A 13953-nucleotide genomic window follows, 5' to 3' on the forward strand; every position below is an offset into this window, starting at 1 on the left:
CTATTTCTCTTCCCATTTGCGCACATTTTTTTTCACGCTTGTGCAAGCACTGTTCTTGTGGGCCCTGCGAAATGGGCTAACAGTATAGGAAGGGGATTTTCCCGCAAAAAAAAAAAAAAAAAAAAAAAAAACTGGTGACAGCCTTGAGATGTGGTTACTCCTCTTTTCCGCGAGGAAATATGTACAGGGAAAAAAAAAAAAAAAAAAAAAAAAAAAAATTCCAATGTGCAGTTGAAAAAGCACATGATGTAAGAATTCAGGAGCAGCTTTTTTCTTCTTGAAAAATATTTCACACATTTTTACCCATTTTAAAGAATTATACGCAGATAAACACAGAGTGATTTTCTTTTCCCCCTTTTGGAAACATGCAATAGAAAATTAAGTATACAATTGCGAAGCTTTTTCACAATTCCCTTGGTCCCATGCGTAGAGGGGGTATCATATTGGGAAAAGAGAAAGAAACTATAGTGAAGACGCAGGCTCCTCCTTTGATCCCTTTTCACAGCCATTCTGCCGCTTTTTTTTCTGTTTGCTTTACCAGCAATTTTTAACTTTATGTTGTTTCAAATTGGCCTTGTTTATGGCTGCGCGCCATTGCCCTCCGCTTCTTTTCTCAACGGAATTGGTTTGACGTTTGAGAAGGCTCGAGATCGAGGTCGACCCGTCTGTGGTACGTAGCCAAGCGGGGAAGGCGAAAATAAGACCCTCGAGAGGCGCGCTTACACATTTGAGTAGCCAGGTAAAAAAAAAAAAAAGGGATTCTGCCGCCCGGGGTAGCGTTGTCCCTCCCTTGAATCACATCCGCACAGTCGCAACCATGTCAACATGGATAAACAAAAAGCTCTTATCTATATCAGAGAAGGTCATCGAAAATGTAATAGATTCTATTGCGAATAAGAACACGCCCATTGACAACCTACAGAATATGCAAGGGGTAAGCACATGAGGTGTGTCTGTACCAGACAGTTTCCATCCTTCTCCATTAAAAGGCTCATTTGTGTATTATCCGCGTGGTTGCTTGTTTCATTTGATGGATTCCGTAACATATAAGTGCATAAAGAATTAGCAAATAGAAAATTTCCCCTCCCCTCCCACAAACACACACATCGCAGACCCAACTCGGGAAAATAATAAGCAAGGTAATTTCTTCTAAGTACTTTTTCAAAAATGACGACATCTGCTACAACTCAAGGAATCTGGACTTCAACTGGAACATGAAGAGTATAGCAAAGAGGAGAAAAAAGAGAATAAGAAAAGATAAGGAGAAACGGATGAAGCAAAGGACGCCGGATGGAAGAAGAAGCAAAAGAGGAAGCAACAGGCGGAGAGTTCATGGACACAGTACACAGGAAGAGAAGGAAGGTGATTGTAAAAAGGATTCATATAACAATATTTACATAAATTCGAAAAGTTCTAATTATTTAAATATTGATGAGTCGTACATACGTACTTCTTCTCCCTTGAATATCAACAAGAAAGGTGAAGGGGATCACCATGAGAAGGAGGCCTGGTTGAAAAAAGAACCAATAACATGCAACTCCAGCGTGCAAAGCATCGTTAGCGAAGCTCCACATGGTGTCATGTCATTAAATTCGAATTCTGCATCAAATTACGATTCCTGCGCGGAGTATACAACAGACGGTTCGAGAGGTTCTCCAAAGAGAATTTCACACGATACATCAGGTAGCAGTTCTGGAAGGACATCTTCACGTAGTTCCCATGAAAGTGTAAAAAAAGAGAACTCAGATGATGCATCGCTAAATCTGTCTACCAGTGAATCTGTATCGAGTGAAGCAATTGAATCATCTTCCCGAGGATCGTCCAAAAAGATAACATCATCTTCAGAGGTGGCCGAAAGGGAAAGTTCCTTGAACTCGAATCAGTACGCCGAGGCAAGGGAAAATTATATGATGCAGAAACAGGCACATTTGTGCAAAGTAAACCTTTTCATTAAAGAAGCGAAATTATTATTTTTTAATAAGAATGTGAATATCAGTGACATATCTATATTTGTGACAACCATTATGGAGGACAAGAAGTACGTTGGTAAATTGAGAAAGCTAAGTTCGAGAACTCTGCCAATGAACAATTTAATAATCAACGAATGTATTAAGCATAACGTGAAGGACATATACACTGACATTGTGATAAATATAAAGTATGTAAACAAGAAAAAAAACAACGAAGAAATAATTCTGGGTAGGGTAATCATTCCTTTCTTTCTTCTTCTAAATACATATAGATATAAAATTAAAAGAATCAGGAATAGGATAAAATATTGTACCAAGTGCTTTCTATGGTTACACATTTTTCCATGTAACAATAAATTATTTAACTATAAATTCTTTAAGCCAGTGGAAGGGTTCGAAGAATATGGAATGCTTAACCCTCTATACACATTAGGGTTTTTAAATATAAAAATGAAAATAATTTTTAAAAAAAATCCCCTTCTTTTGACTCTTTATAGTAACATGAGGAAACCTTTATTTTACTATAAATTACCTGTACAATTTGAACCTCTTTATTGTCAGTACTATAGCGAAAACTTCTTTGTCTATGTTACTCAGTTGCCTATATGGCTATATAAATTTTTCTACCTCTTCAACCCCAGGAGGGTTGAAATGATTGCTCTAAATTATTATGATTATGTGTTTATTTTATCTTTCTGGTTATTTTTCTTCCGATTAATTGTTATTTCTCCTTTTTTCCTCATCTTTGTTCATATTTTTTTTTGTCTGATTTTCATTTCCCTTTCCTATAAGTTTGGCCACATCGATTCTGACCCCAGCATCATGGCATATAACTTTCGCCCCGTCCATGTGAAGAAGAGGCCGCCCCACTGGAACCCCCTTCACGCGAAGAGCCCCCAGCCCCACCAAATACTCCCCCCAGAGAATAGGCGCAACGTGCGTTTTTTTGACAGCAATCGCAGGGAGGTATTTCTCTCGGCGAATGATATAGACTCGAATTATTGCGGCGGGGAGAGAGGTATCAATGTACAACATGAAGATGCTCCCTCTCATCGGGGGGGAAGGCAGTTGCACCTCCAAAGTAACTCACTAGCGGAGAAACTTCAAGGCGGTGTAAACAGTTCCGACATCCCCCAACTGGTAGTGACAGATGATAAGTTGAAGAACAACCCAAGTGTGCACGCAGATGGTCGGGAGCATACTAAGAGTGGTACCCCTGAGAAGAATGACGAACTCAATGGAGAAATAATCAGGGAGATGAACAGCCAAAACGAATACAGCAGTAATGGAAGCTTCTATGGAGAGAGTTTTATCAGCCCTGAAAGCCCCCCCAAGGACGGAGGACAGCATGTGGCCCATTTCCAAATTGAAGAAAATTGCTTTGTAAAGCAATCCAACTTGAATCACGAAGAGGAAGTGTCCAATGGAAATATGAAGGATGGAAAAAATGAACACCCTGAGGAACAAAAAAAAAAAGGTCTAATCGAATTTATGCAGAATACACCTGATGAGCTAAACAACAAATTAAACAACGTAACAAAATTTGCGAAAAAAATTCAGAACATGATGTTCGATAGTAGAGATAAGAATCCGTTGGATTTTTTCAATGTGGGTTCACATGGAAATGGGCTAGCTGGGTTGTTTAACGGGATGAATGAGAAACGAAGGAAAGCAGAGGGGGAGACTACTCCAAGGGGGGAAGGCCAAAATGAGAAAGTGGGAGATTTGCACCATTGGGGGGATACGCCAACAAAGGGAAAACAAGGGAGGAACCCCCAAATGGATGATTCAGTTAGGGGCAATCACCAACCAGGAGAGGGCAACCAATCAGGAGGGAGTAACAAACCGAGTGATAACGAACATAAGCAGTTTAGTACGTCGAAGCATGGGAAGGAAAGTGCCCGCAGGACGCATCGTGGAAATAAGAACGGAATGGAACAAAGTATCCAAGGGGAGGTGCACACAGACAACTCAGCGATAGATTCTTCTTCGTGCCAAAATGCGACGGATGAATATTTAGCGCAGTACAAAACAGAAGTAAATGCTGACGGAGTTGCTAACTCGAATGGATTGGAACCCCCCAAAGTGGTAAATCGTAGTTGCATGACCAGGAGCAGCGATGCCATCCCGTCGTTTGATCATATGAGGGTGGTGGAGGAGAGCCCCTGTTCCAACTCAAACACGTCGATAGAATCGAAATTCTTAAAAAAAAATTTTCTCTTCGACGCAATAAAGAACAATTTAGCATCCCCAAATGAAGAGAAAGCCGCCGAGTTGAACACGAAAAATGGTACGAGTGGGACTAACGAGAAGAAAGACATGTTTGCGTTTAAGAAGAAATATGCATTTATGCCAATCGTGAAATCTCCGTTCCATAACTTTTATTTGTTTTTTAATTCGATTGAGGGTAAGAAGACATCGATCTTTTCAAATAACGTGGATGTACCAAATGTGCATTTGCTTCTTAAGCGATTCATAATGCTTATAACATTAACACAGAATTTTACAGGAGCCTTTACAATGGTTTACGAAAAAGTTAATTATGCTCTCAATTGGGAATTCACATCTTACACATTCGTAAATATGATAATTTTGTTTTTTTTAAGTTATGGTATTTCTTTCATTTTGTATGCCATGTCGTTTGTCCCTCTTTTATTTTATCGCTTTCTTTTATTTTTTGTAATTTCTGTGTTGCTGATAAGGAGCTACGAGTTGACGGAGGTCGGCCACAGGGCTAGCCTGTACTACGAGAGGACGCACAGGAAGAAGACCCCCTGGTGGAGATCTGCTTGGAGATTGCTCACCAGGATGGGAAGACGAGTGGTCAAGGCGAAGAGGAAAAGGGATGCACAAGAAGAAATGGAGCACGACCAAAGCGCTCTGCCCTACTTTGTGAGGCGTTTCTTTAGATCGGTGTACAGAGCAATCCGCCGATGGATACGTCGATTTGTAAGGAATACCATTTGCAAATTTTTCAAGATCACTTTGAAACAGGTGTATAAAATTTCATGCAGAGGAGTTGTCTATATTTACTTTTTAATTTTTTTCTTAAAAAACTGGGTGACAAGATTGCTAATATTGAAGGATATTGAGCACATGAAGATAGCCAAGATGCAGGGATTTAAAAATTTATTTTTCTTTATTCACAATCGCATGATGCGGAGGGACCCGGGAATGAAACTCTTCCTCAGAAGCAACGAAACATGTCCCAGCAGTGGCCACAACAGGGGTGGTGATTCCATCGGAGGAACTCCTAAACGGTTGGACATCATGAAGGATCCCTCCAATGAAGACAAACCTAATAAAAATTTCATTCATACGCATATGTATGATAATTACAAAAATGCGGAGTCGTGCATATACTCCTCCAGTGATAAGGATGCTTTGAGTGTGAGAAACGGTGGCTACGACGCTGAGCGCTTTGCCTATGACGGCGACGACGAGGACCGGGAATCTCTAAGCCAGCTCACCGATAACGGCACGATGAACGTGAATGTGGATATATTTCTACACTACTATTTCAAGCGGAAGAAATACGACCACTTCAACAATATCATAAATATCAATAGAAACCATCTCTGTAAGAACGGCAATAAGCGGATCGACACGGAGGGAGTGTGTGAATGTCCATTGGGTCAGACTTCCGCGTCTACGTCAGCTTTGCTTCTTTTTCACTTTCCTCCATTTTTTCTGCATCAGTCACTTTCAAACTTTCCATTTTTTCTTCTCCCTGTTCCTCCCGCCCCTCAGACTCCTACAAGGACATAAATCTGCTTCACTCAAACGACGACCAAAACATCAGCCATCTCAATTACGCAGAGTACCTCAACAGTGAAAATAACTACTCCAGTTCGTATGACAATAACAAGAAGAAGAGGAGTTGAGATGGACGCGTTTGTCTGAAGGTACGCCATGGTTCCATTCTTCCCCCGTCAGAAAGTGTGCCTGACCATTTGGGGGGTTGGTTCATCATGAAGGATCGTTTTTTTTTTTTGTATAGGGGCCCATTGCTTTTTTTTCTTTTTTTTTGCTGAATGTTACTTAATTGTAGGGTAATTGTTTTTTCACATTACCTCACGTATACTTCACTATGCTTTTCATTGTTTTTCGTTTGTTTTGTTTTGTTTTTTTGTGCAACTGCGACCCATTGGATGCCCATATTGGTAGTTTCCCTTTGCAGAATGGGCCCCCACGGGAGGAACTGCTTATGACCACGTCAACTCCCATTGTCTCTCCAACTGCTGCTGACACCCGTAGTTGTGTGCGTCGTAGCGACGTGCGTGATTTGATAAAACCAGCTGATTAAAGAATGATTATTCAAACTTCTTCATCGATTAAGTGATCAATATCAAGAATGAGACAAATTAAAAAAAGGCGTCCACATGGTTCGCGCTGCATATGCGGAGAATTCCGCGATGTGGCGTGGATATGGGAGGCCCCCATAGGAGAAATAGTCTAATTTATGCGTCAAAAAAAAAAAAAAAAAAAAAAAAAGGCAAAGTTGTGTTCGAGAAAAGGTTTCCTCTTGATAGCACATCAGGGTAGGTTATTAAAACTGCCATGGTACGAAGATAAGACGTTAGCCAGATGAGGTGGTGGTTCCGAAGGGATGCCTAAGGGCAAAAGACAAGCCTCTTCTTCCCTGGTATGAAAGGGAATGTCCCCCTGGAAATGGCACACGGGGGTAATTCCCCCATAAGCTAATAATCAAGATAGCATAGCGATCGACCCACCTAGTACTCAACCCACCTAGTACTCGACCCACCTAGTACTCGACCCACCTCTTCGGATGCTTCAATACCTGCAGCGTCTCATGCTCGCGGGAGTACTTCACAATTTTGTACTTGTAAAAAAATTCACACTTGAGGGGGAGAGAGGAAAAAACGTTGTCAATTTTCTCATGCTCATCTGAAAAGTAGTCAGAATTCTGTTCCGAAAAAACTTCATCCTTCAAAAAGGTGGAAGCATAATTTTCAATTTTGTCGGATTCTTTTTTTCTCTTATAAGTTTTGTAAGTATTTAATTCTAGTCCAAACTTAGTACCTCGGTCATATAATAAATTGAACTCTGTGTATCTGCCTCGACATACACGTTGCCAATTAAGCATGTTGTCGTCATACTTACAATGAATTGTCTGGGCGAGAATATAGAGGTAGGATTTACGAAAATTTATGATGCACTCCTGGACAAATAGGAATATCATTCTGTAGCTGTTATCCATGATGGGGTTACAGCTGTGGCATTTACATGGCCTTTCATCCGACGGAAGTTTTTTATTCGTATGACTGTTATTATAGTTAGCATTGACGTTATTGCCATTTATGTTGCTAAGGTTCATGCTTATATTTTGCAATTCCCTCGCTTTGCCATTTTTAATTTTCCCTTTTATTTTTGCCTTTATAGTGTTGTCCAATAAATTGTCAAAAAATATCCCGCCAATCCCTCTGCTCATATTTCTGTGCCTAATTCGAAAATACATGTCACACCATTTTTTGAAATACTTGTAAAATAAGTGATTATACTTATCGCACACTACCTTAAATGAGTGATGAAAGTGGATGAATAATTCTGGGAAAATATAACTGGGACTTAAGTCGCATCCTCCCCCAAACCAATGTTTCAAACTTCGGTAGTTACTATCTATATGACTCTTCGCAGTGCTCGCGCTACCAGCACCTGCATTTACATTGGCGATCTGTCCATTTTGGCATCCTTTATTGGTAGCGGGGTATGTGTTGGCGCTGACGCTACCGGCTACGCCAGCGTTCCTATATGCCGTATTGGTACCATTCGCAGATGGAGTGTTTTTCTTTTTTTTACGCCCGGTTTTGATGAATACTTGGAAAAAGCGAAAATTCATATGGATGGAGGGTGCATTAGGGTTCACGGGGTGCGCAATGATAGACAACCCAGAAGCATAGTACTTGTATTTCTCTCGAACTATTTTTAACCCCCCATTGTTTATGATGCGAGAAATAACTTGGTTCAGATCTTCGGTATAACAAATTTCCTTACTATTGATGTATTCTTTATTGTATTGATTCACGCACATCTGCTTGGCAGTCTCTCTGTCAATAGTTCCATATACGCACGAGTAGTTCACGGCACATTTTTCAAATACTTGTCCATTTTCTAGGATCCTCGTTATTCCTGATCCTATTTTTTTCTTCTTCGAGTTTTTCTTCGTCCATGTCTCTTCACGAAACTTTATTGTATCTAATGACTCGAATAAACTGCATATATTGTTCTGCTCGAGCTTTAGTAGATTTTCCCAACAGTTGCGGAATTTTTCATTGGGAGATGGCTGCATGGGAAAAATAGCAAAGGGGGGGAAAAGTACAAAATTACAATGAGACATTACACATATAAGTATCCTCCTTCGAGGCGCCCTTAGCGCATAAGTCACTACCCCAGAATAATGTGCACGAGCGAACCCCCTGGTCTTCAAAGGGGCATACATCAAAATTAGAACGCGGAATTTTAGACTCGTCCTGCGTCTGCTTTGGGTTCTTGTTTATCCAGTTTGAACCTACCTCATCTTTCATTGTATATGAATTGGTGCTCATGAGGGCGTTTACGCGGGGGGAATGGGGTTGGCACCGCGGCGTGGCAGTGTTGATAGCGGGTGGGTAAAGAGGACGAAGTGAGGGAAGGTTGGAAAAATGACGATTCGCGTGCTTCTCCCCCTTCCCCTCGCTACATCCAGCCCAGAAGAAAAACCGCTATATGATCAAAGAAACAAAAAAAGGAGTGCTCACTGCGGATGGAGTGATAAGTTAAAGAAAAAAAAAAAAAAAAAACAGTACAATACAACAAAAAGATACGTTAAACTAAGAACTATTCCATGTCGTAGAAAAAAATTGTAAAATGTTTACGACCGGGTGAACCACCATCTGGATGAACAAACTTGCAAGCGTGTTTGGATAAAGCAATGCACGCTGCTGATGGTGGTGGAAAGTGCCCCTTGTAATGTTAACAAAGAAAGAGGACCCTAAATTGGGTTGCAATGTTAAGAAGATTACAAGGGGGGGTAGAAAAAAAAAAAGGGAAGAGTATTATAAAGGGCCCTTAAAGGGGGGGTGGAATTAGAACGGGCGGCGTCAAAAGGAAAACAAAGAAATTAAACAAAAGAATGGCAGATATAAATATGAAGTTAAAATTGTCAAAGTTGATTATGGCCTACATTCCTTTTTTTTTTTTTTTTTTTTTTTTTTTTTTGAATGTAAGTCCGTTGGCATTCTTGTTCCGCCAGCCCGTAAGAAAAAATTATTTCCCAGCTTTTACCAAAAAAGGAAAAAAAAAGAAAAAAAAAAAAAAAACTGAACAACTGGACGACGGATCAAACGGACGAGGAGCCGCAAATTCTGTTACAAATAATATTTTCCTGAAATGTTCCCAAAATGCTGAGTGCATAGGAGAGTCAGGGTCATTTTTTCTTGGTGCTGCTTTTTAAAAATTGATCCCGCATCTACATATTTTCCCCAGGAAATGAAAAAAAAAAAAAAAAAAAAAAAAAAGAAAAAGAACAAATGACAAATGACATGCTCGAATAATGCATTCCTGCTACTTATACAGATATTTATAGTTTTGCTAGAGGGAACGAGGACCTAAGCGCATTTATACGTAGAAACAGCGAATAACGACGTGCGCTTTTCTCCGCTGGCATTTTTAATATTCGCCAGACGGGTTAGTAATTCTCACAGTGGGTATCATACAGCTCCATTGGAGCCATACATGACAGAAGGGGGAAATATGATGGATAGTGAATGCATAGACTTTTGGGGCAACTGTGTGCTGAGTATCACAGGTCGGAAGCAGCCGCATCAGGGGTTGCGTGAAGCTGGGTGTGTTGTTTTTATCGGCCACTGAGCCCAGGTTGGTTTTAGTAATAAGAAGATCTTTTGGCATTTTAGGAAATTTTCATTTGGACTGCAAGATGAAGGTGAAGAGGTGGGGAAAGTGGAACTAACATGTTTATTATATGTTTTAACGGATAATGCCTCTTTGCCCCTTGTGCTGCGTTTTAACATGGGAAAAGTGCCCCTTATATGTTAAGGTTTCAAGTAATTCCTTTGGCATCCCCTTTCGATATACCTACATACGTTCATGTCGGCGTGCTTCTGTATTTTTTTTTCTTCACTCTTTTTTTTTTAATTTGGCGAAATGCCACAGTAGGAATTTTTCGCATAGACCGTTGAGTTCACTTTGGGTGATATGTTCTCTTTTTTCTGTTTTTTCTAATTTTTTTTTTTGCCTTTATGATTTGTTCATAAATGGGCAAGGGATGATTACGATATTCCGTTCGCGAAAATGTTGCCTAATTAATGCTCATTTTAAATTCACTCTGTGTGGCATTCGTTTCTTTTTAAAGTTCAATTAGGACGGCACGAATATAATGTATGGAAAATTAAAAAAAAAAAAAAAAAAAAATCTTTCTTCTCACATTATCATATAAATTGTACGCACACGTATTGGCGGTGGGTCCAATAAGGGGGCAAATCGCAGGAACATGTCGTATAAGAGCGTTAGGTGATTTTCCTGTCTTCCTTCGGATCATACATGTTAATTGGTTTATTTATTCCCCTTATTGCAATTGTACATTTTGGACATGCGCTTGTACTTCTTAATTAACTGCTTCTTGCTTTTGCTGCTTACAAGGTTTGTGTGTTCATCGATCAGCTTCATGGCTGTTCCCTTGTTTTTCGTTCTGTATATCTTGTTCGTGGTGGTACTGCGGGAAATGGGTATGAAGATGGGTAACGTTAATTTGGCACAGAAATGTACGTGACGCTCACTGTGTAGGGCCAAATTTGCACGTATGCGTGTTCCCCCCTTACTTTTGGTCCGTGGATTTAACGCACATGACAACCTTCCCCTTGTGCAATCGGAGATTTACGCCATTCTGTTTCACGAGTCCTAAGAGAAAGGAAATAGTGTAAAAGGATAATTTAGCCGCGGAGGGGAAAGGAAAAATTGAAGAGGAACAAGTATTTTTTTTTCTACGCGATTGCAACTCGCAACGCATAAATACTTGCACGAACGCGCGTCGACATACCACTACTTGATGGCGTATTTTTGCATTTAATATTGTATGAGTCGCATAGGAAAATTCCCTTTCTTCCACTTTTGTTTTTTTTTAAGAAGCAGTTGTTCTTTTTGGTTAATTCCCAAATGAGGGCGTTGCTGACGTTTGACATTTTCTTCACAGTTTTTGTTAGTTTCTTTTTTTTTTTTTTTTCCTTTTTTCCCGAAGAGGGTTTTTTTTATATACTTTTACGCTAAGAGAAAGTAATCTTTTGCTGAAACCGCGATTTTTACGTTGGTTCAAGATAGATGAACAAGTTTAAGAGGATAAATAGTTTTGTCAGCTATGGGGTTAATTAAAATTCAGGATAAATGTTCAGATGAATGGGTAAACAATTCCATGTTCAGGTTTTCCCAAAATTTTTTATTTCGATAAAAATAAATGAATAGGAGTATTAATCCCTTTAGGGAGGCAAATTTGTGAAGAATTTTTTTTTTTTTTTCAAACCCTGGGGGGGGTGAGGGTCGAAAGTATGCACTACGCGTCCCTCATATGCAGCGTTATGAACGAAGCATACATAACATTTTGGCACTGTGCCTCGAGCGCATGCCATTTTGTAAGCGCCCCCAATTTACTAAAGCTGTGCTTTACTTTTCCCCGGAAGGATAAGTAAAGTTATGCAGGGAAAGGGGAGTCGTTTTTTTTTTTTTTTTTTGTATTTTATTTTGTTCTTTTTTTTCTTTTTTTTATTTTTCCCTGTATTATTATAGCTTTTTATATCTCCCCAAAAATTTTGAAGAAAAAGTTGCAATTTTTTATTTTTCCTTTTGACATTTTATTTTCTGAATTAAGAGAAAATTAGCCATTTTAGTAGTCCCCCCAATGTGCGCCATCGTTTATGAAGCGCGGAAAAAAAAGAAAAAAAACTACAAAGTTGCAGAAGCCAACGGGGAGCACTGAAGGGGATTAAGAGTAGGATTTTTCATCATTTTAAACATTCCCGCACCGTCAACCATTAGAACTGCGTAAGTTACGACTTGCGCAGGCATTCCTTTATCATTTTAAATGGAAAAAAATGGGATGATGTGCAACCCCGGTGGATGCGCGTTTGATTCCTTAAACCCCGTAGGGAATTTGAAAGTTGTTATTTTTTTTTTTTAAAGTCTATTTTTTGAAATGCTTTTTTTTTTCTTTTTTTTTTTGTCTATGCTTCATACATTCGCCACATAACATGCATCCACTCGCATGAGCATTTTTATGGAAAAATTCGAAACGGTAAAGTAGGATGCATGCGTAGGGTTATGACGGTGATGTTAAGGTGGACACATTGGAGGAAAAAAACGTTGCTAAAAGTTCTTTGTTCATATCACGCACAAGGCAAGAAAAAGAAAAAAAAAAAAAGGAAAAAAATTACATTATATAGTGTTACCTTATTTAACGCTACACAGCACATCGTAGCACAGCATCACACGCATGGGATCCCTTCGAATCAGATGTTCGATGGGTACATAAGTATGCGGACTCTATCTCCAAAGGCCTTAGGTGGGATATTGGTTTTGAATTTGGCACGAATCACTCCACTGTTTCCGTGTGTTCTGCATACCTTTCCCCATATGCACTGCGGAAGAGGTGGAACAAGGGTAGGGAGAGAGGGTGAATGGGGTGTAGAATTGGAGATGCATAGGATTACGATGCAGGCTGAGATGATCACGAGTGGAGCGACATAAGGTAGACATGGAAGGGTGCCCTTCGCTATCAGTTTTTCGCTCGCATACCTTAATCTTCACTCCGTCATGGTGCTTATTTGTCCTGTACACGTAGGCAACCCTCTTTCCCACATAGAATTGGGCATGCTTTTTCGTATGCACATTCCTTATAGAAATAAGGGCAAAGTTGGGGTCTTGGTTCCTTTGAGATCTGCAAATGGGAGGGCAAGGAGTGAGCGTTAAGGTATCTGTGCTAACATTCTGGATAGCACAGTGGCGGGAGACAGAGGGGCGTGCCGAATATGCGCATTCCCTTTTTCGCATCACCCAACCACGACATTCATCAAGGGGGCACGTTTTCTGCTACATATACTGGTGCACTTTCTCTTTGGCACAGTCCAACATATCTCTGTTTTATTAGTGCGAACTATGTTGGTACGGAGCTTTATATATATATATATATATATATATATATATATATATATATATATATATATATATTTTTCGTGTGAACTGCAGTTGTTCCGCTTCGTATGCACAGGCAACATCGCACAGCTGGCGCAATTCACAGGGTTAAAGGCACTATGGTCTGATCATTGATGGGGCCTGTTCATTTTGCATAGTTCCGTCACGTGCCATGATTTCCTTTTGATGAGGTGGATGGGCTGAGGAGTATAGCATTCGCTATGTTTTTGCAGTTGGCCGTTGCCTGTTGTGTGTGCCTACCTCTTGTATCCCAAGATAACTCCCTTCTCGTATAGTCGAACTGCATTAAGCTTCTTCGTCGTTTTTTTTTTCTTCCCCAAAACTTTCTTTACAACTTTTTTGACGACCTTGGCGGGTTTTTTCCCTTTGCCGTTGGTAATTTGTTTCTTAGTTTTAGTTTTATCCATTTTCGGTTCGGGATTTTCGGTATAATGTATCAGTCAGCACGTTGCGTGATCGCGAAAACAAAAAATAAGGTAAATTACTTTATAATCCTCCGCGGCAAAGCAAGGAAAAAAAATAACTAGTAGAGGAGCATAGGTCAAAATGCGCGTAACTCCACAAATGTATGTACCTTCAAATGAAGCATAAACATAAAAATAATTTATTTATTTTTTCAGAAAAAAGAATAAAAAATTGTGGATTTTTGCGAACGGAAAAAAATACTTGCAACGGTTTGAAAAAAGAAAAAAAAAAGAAAAAAGAAAAGAAAAAAAAAAAAAAATTGGGGGAGGAAGCTGAGCGGAGTGAGGGGGTTCCTTTTTCT

At 39.7% G+C, this 13953-nt stretch overlaps 4 protein-coding genes across 4 annotated transcripts; 1 reads left to right on the top strand and 3 right to left on the bottom strand.

Annotated features, from left to right (window-relative positions):
- Window positions 1-817: 817 nt before the first annotated feature.
- On the top strand, window positions 818-5854 carry PKNH_0940100 (conserved Plasmodium protein, unknown function; the record flags this gene model as incomplete). The annotated part of the gene is made up of 3 exons (XM_002259389.1): window positions 818-934; window positions 1113-5550; window positions 5721-5854. 3 exons carry the CDS (start codon window positions 818-820, stop codon window positions 5852-5854), a joined length of 4689 nt encoding a protein of 1562 aa, XP_002259425.1.
- Window positions 5855-6735: 881 nt separating this feature from the next.
- Window positions 6736-8515, bottom strand: PKNH_0940200 (coproporphyrinogen-III oxidase, putative; the record flags this gene model as incomplete). The annotated part of the gene is made up of 2 exons (XM_039114067.1): window positions 6736-8274; window positions 8504-8515. The coding sequence occupies 2 exons, from the start codon at window positions 8513-8515 to the stop codon at window positions 6736-6738; spliced, it is 1551 nt and encodes a 516-aa protein (XP_038969689.1).
- A 2026-nt stretch (window positions 8516-10541) lies between these two features.
- PKNH_0940300 (60S ribosomal protein L28, putative) lies at window positions 10542-11167 on the bottom strand (the record flags this gene model as incomplete). The annotated part of the gene is made up of 3 exons (XM_002259391.1): window positions 10542-10701; window positions 10808-10886; window positions 11026-11167. 3 exons carry the CDS (start codon window positions 11165-11167, stop codon window positions 10542-10544), a joined length of 381 nt encoding a protein of 126 aa, XP_002259427.1.
- A 1317-nt stretch (window positions 11168-12484) lies between these two features.
- On the bottom strand, window positions 12485-13594 carry PKNH_0940400 (60S ribosomal protein L35ae, putative; the record flags this gene model as incomplete). The annotated part of the gene is made up of 3 exons (XM_002259392.1): window positions 12485-12613; window positions 12771-12912; window positions 13428-13594. The coding sequence occupies 3 exons, from the start codon at window positions 13592-13594 to the stop codon at window positions 12485-12487; spliced, it is 438 nt and encodes a 145-aa protein (XP_002259428.1).
- Window positions 13595-13953: the final 359 nt, after the last annotated feature.

Source organism: Plasmodium knowlesi (assembly GCF_000006355.2).
Source record: "Plasmodium knowlesi strain H genome assembly, chromosome: 9".
Taxonomy (NCBI): domain Eukaryota; phylum Apicomplexa; class Aconoidasida; order Haemosporida; family Plasmodiidae; genus Plasmodium; species Plasmodium knowlesi.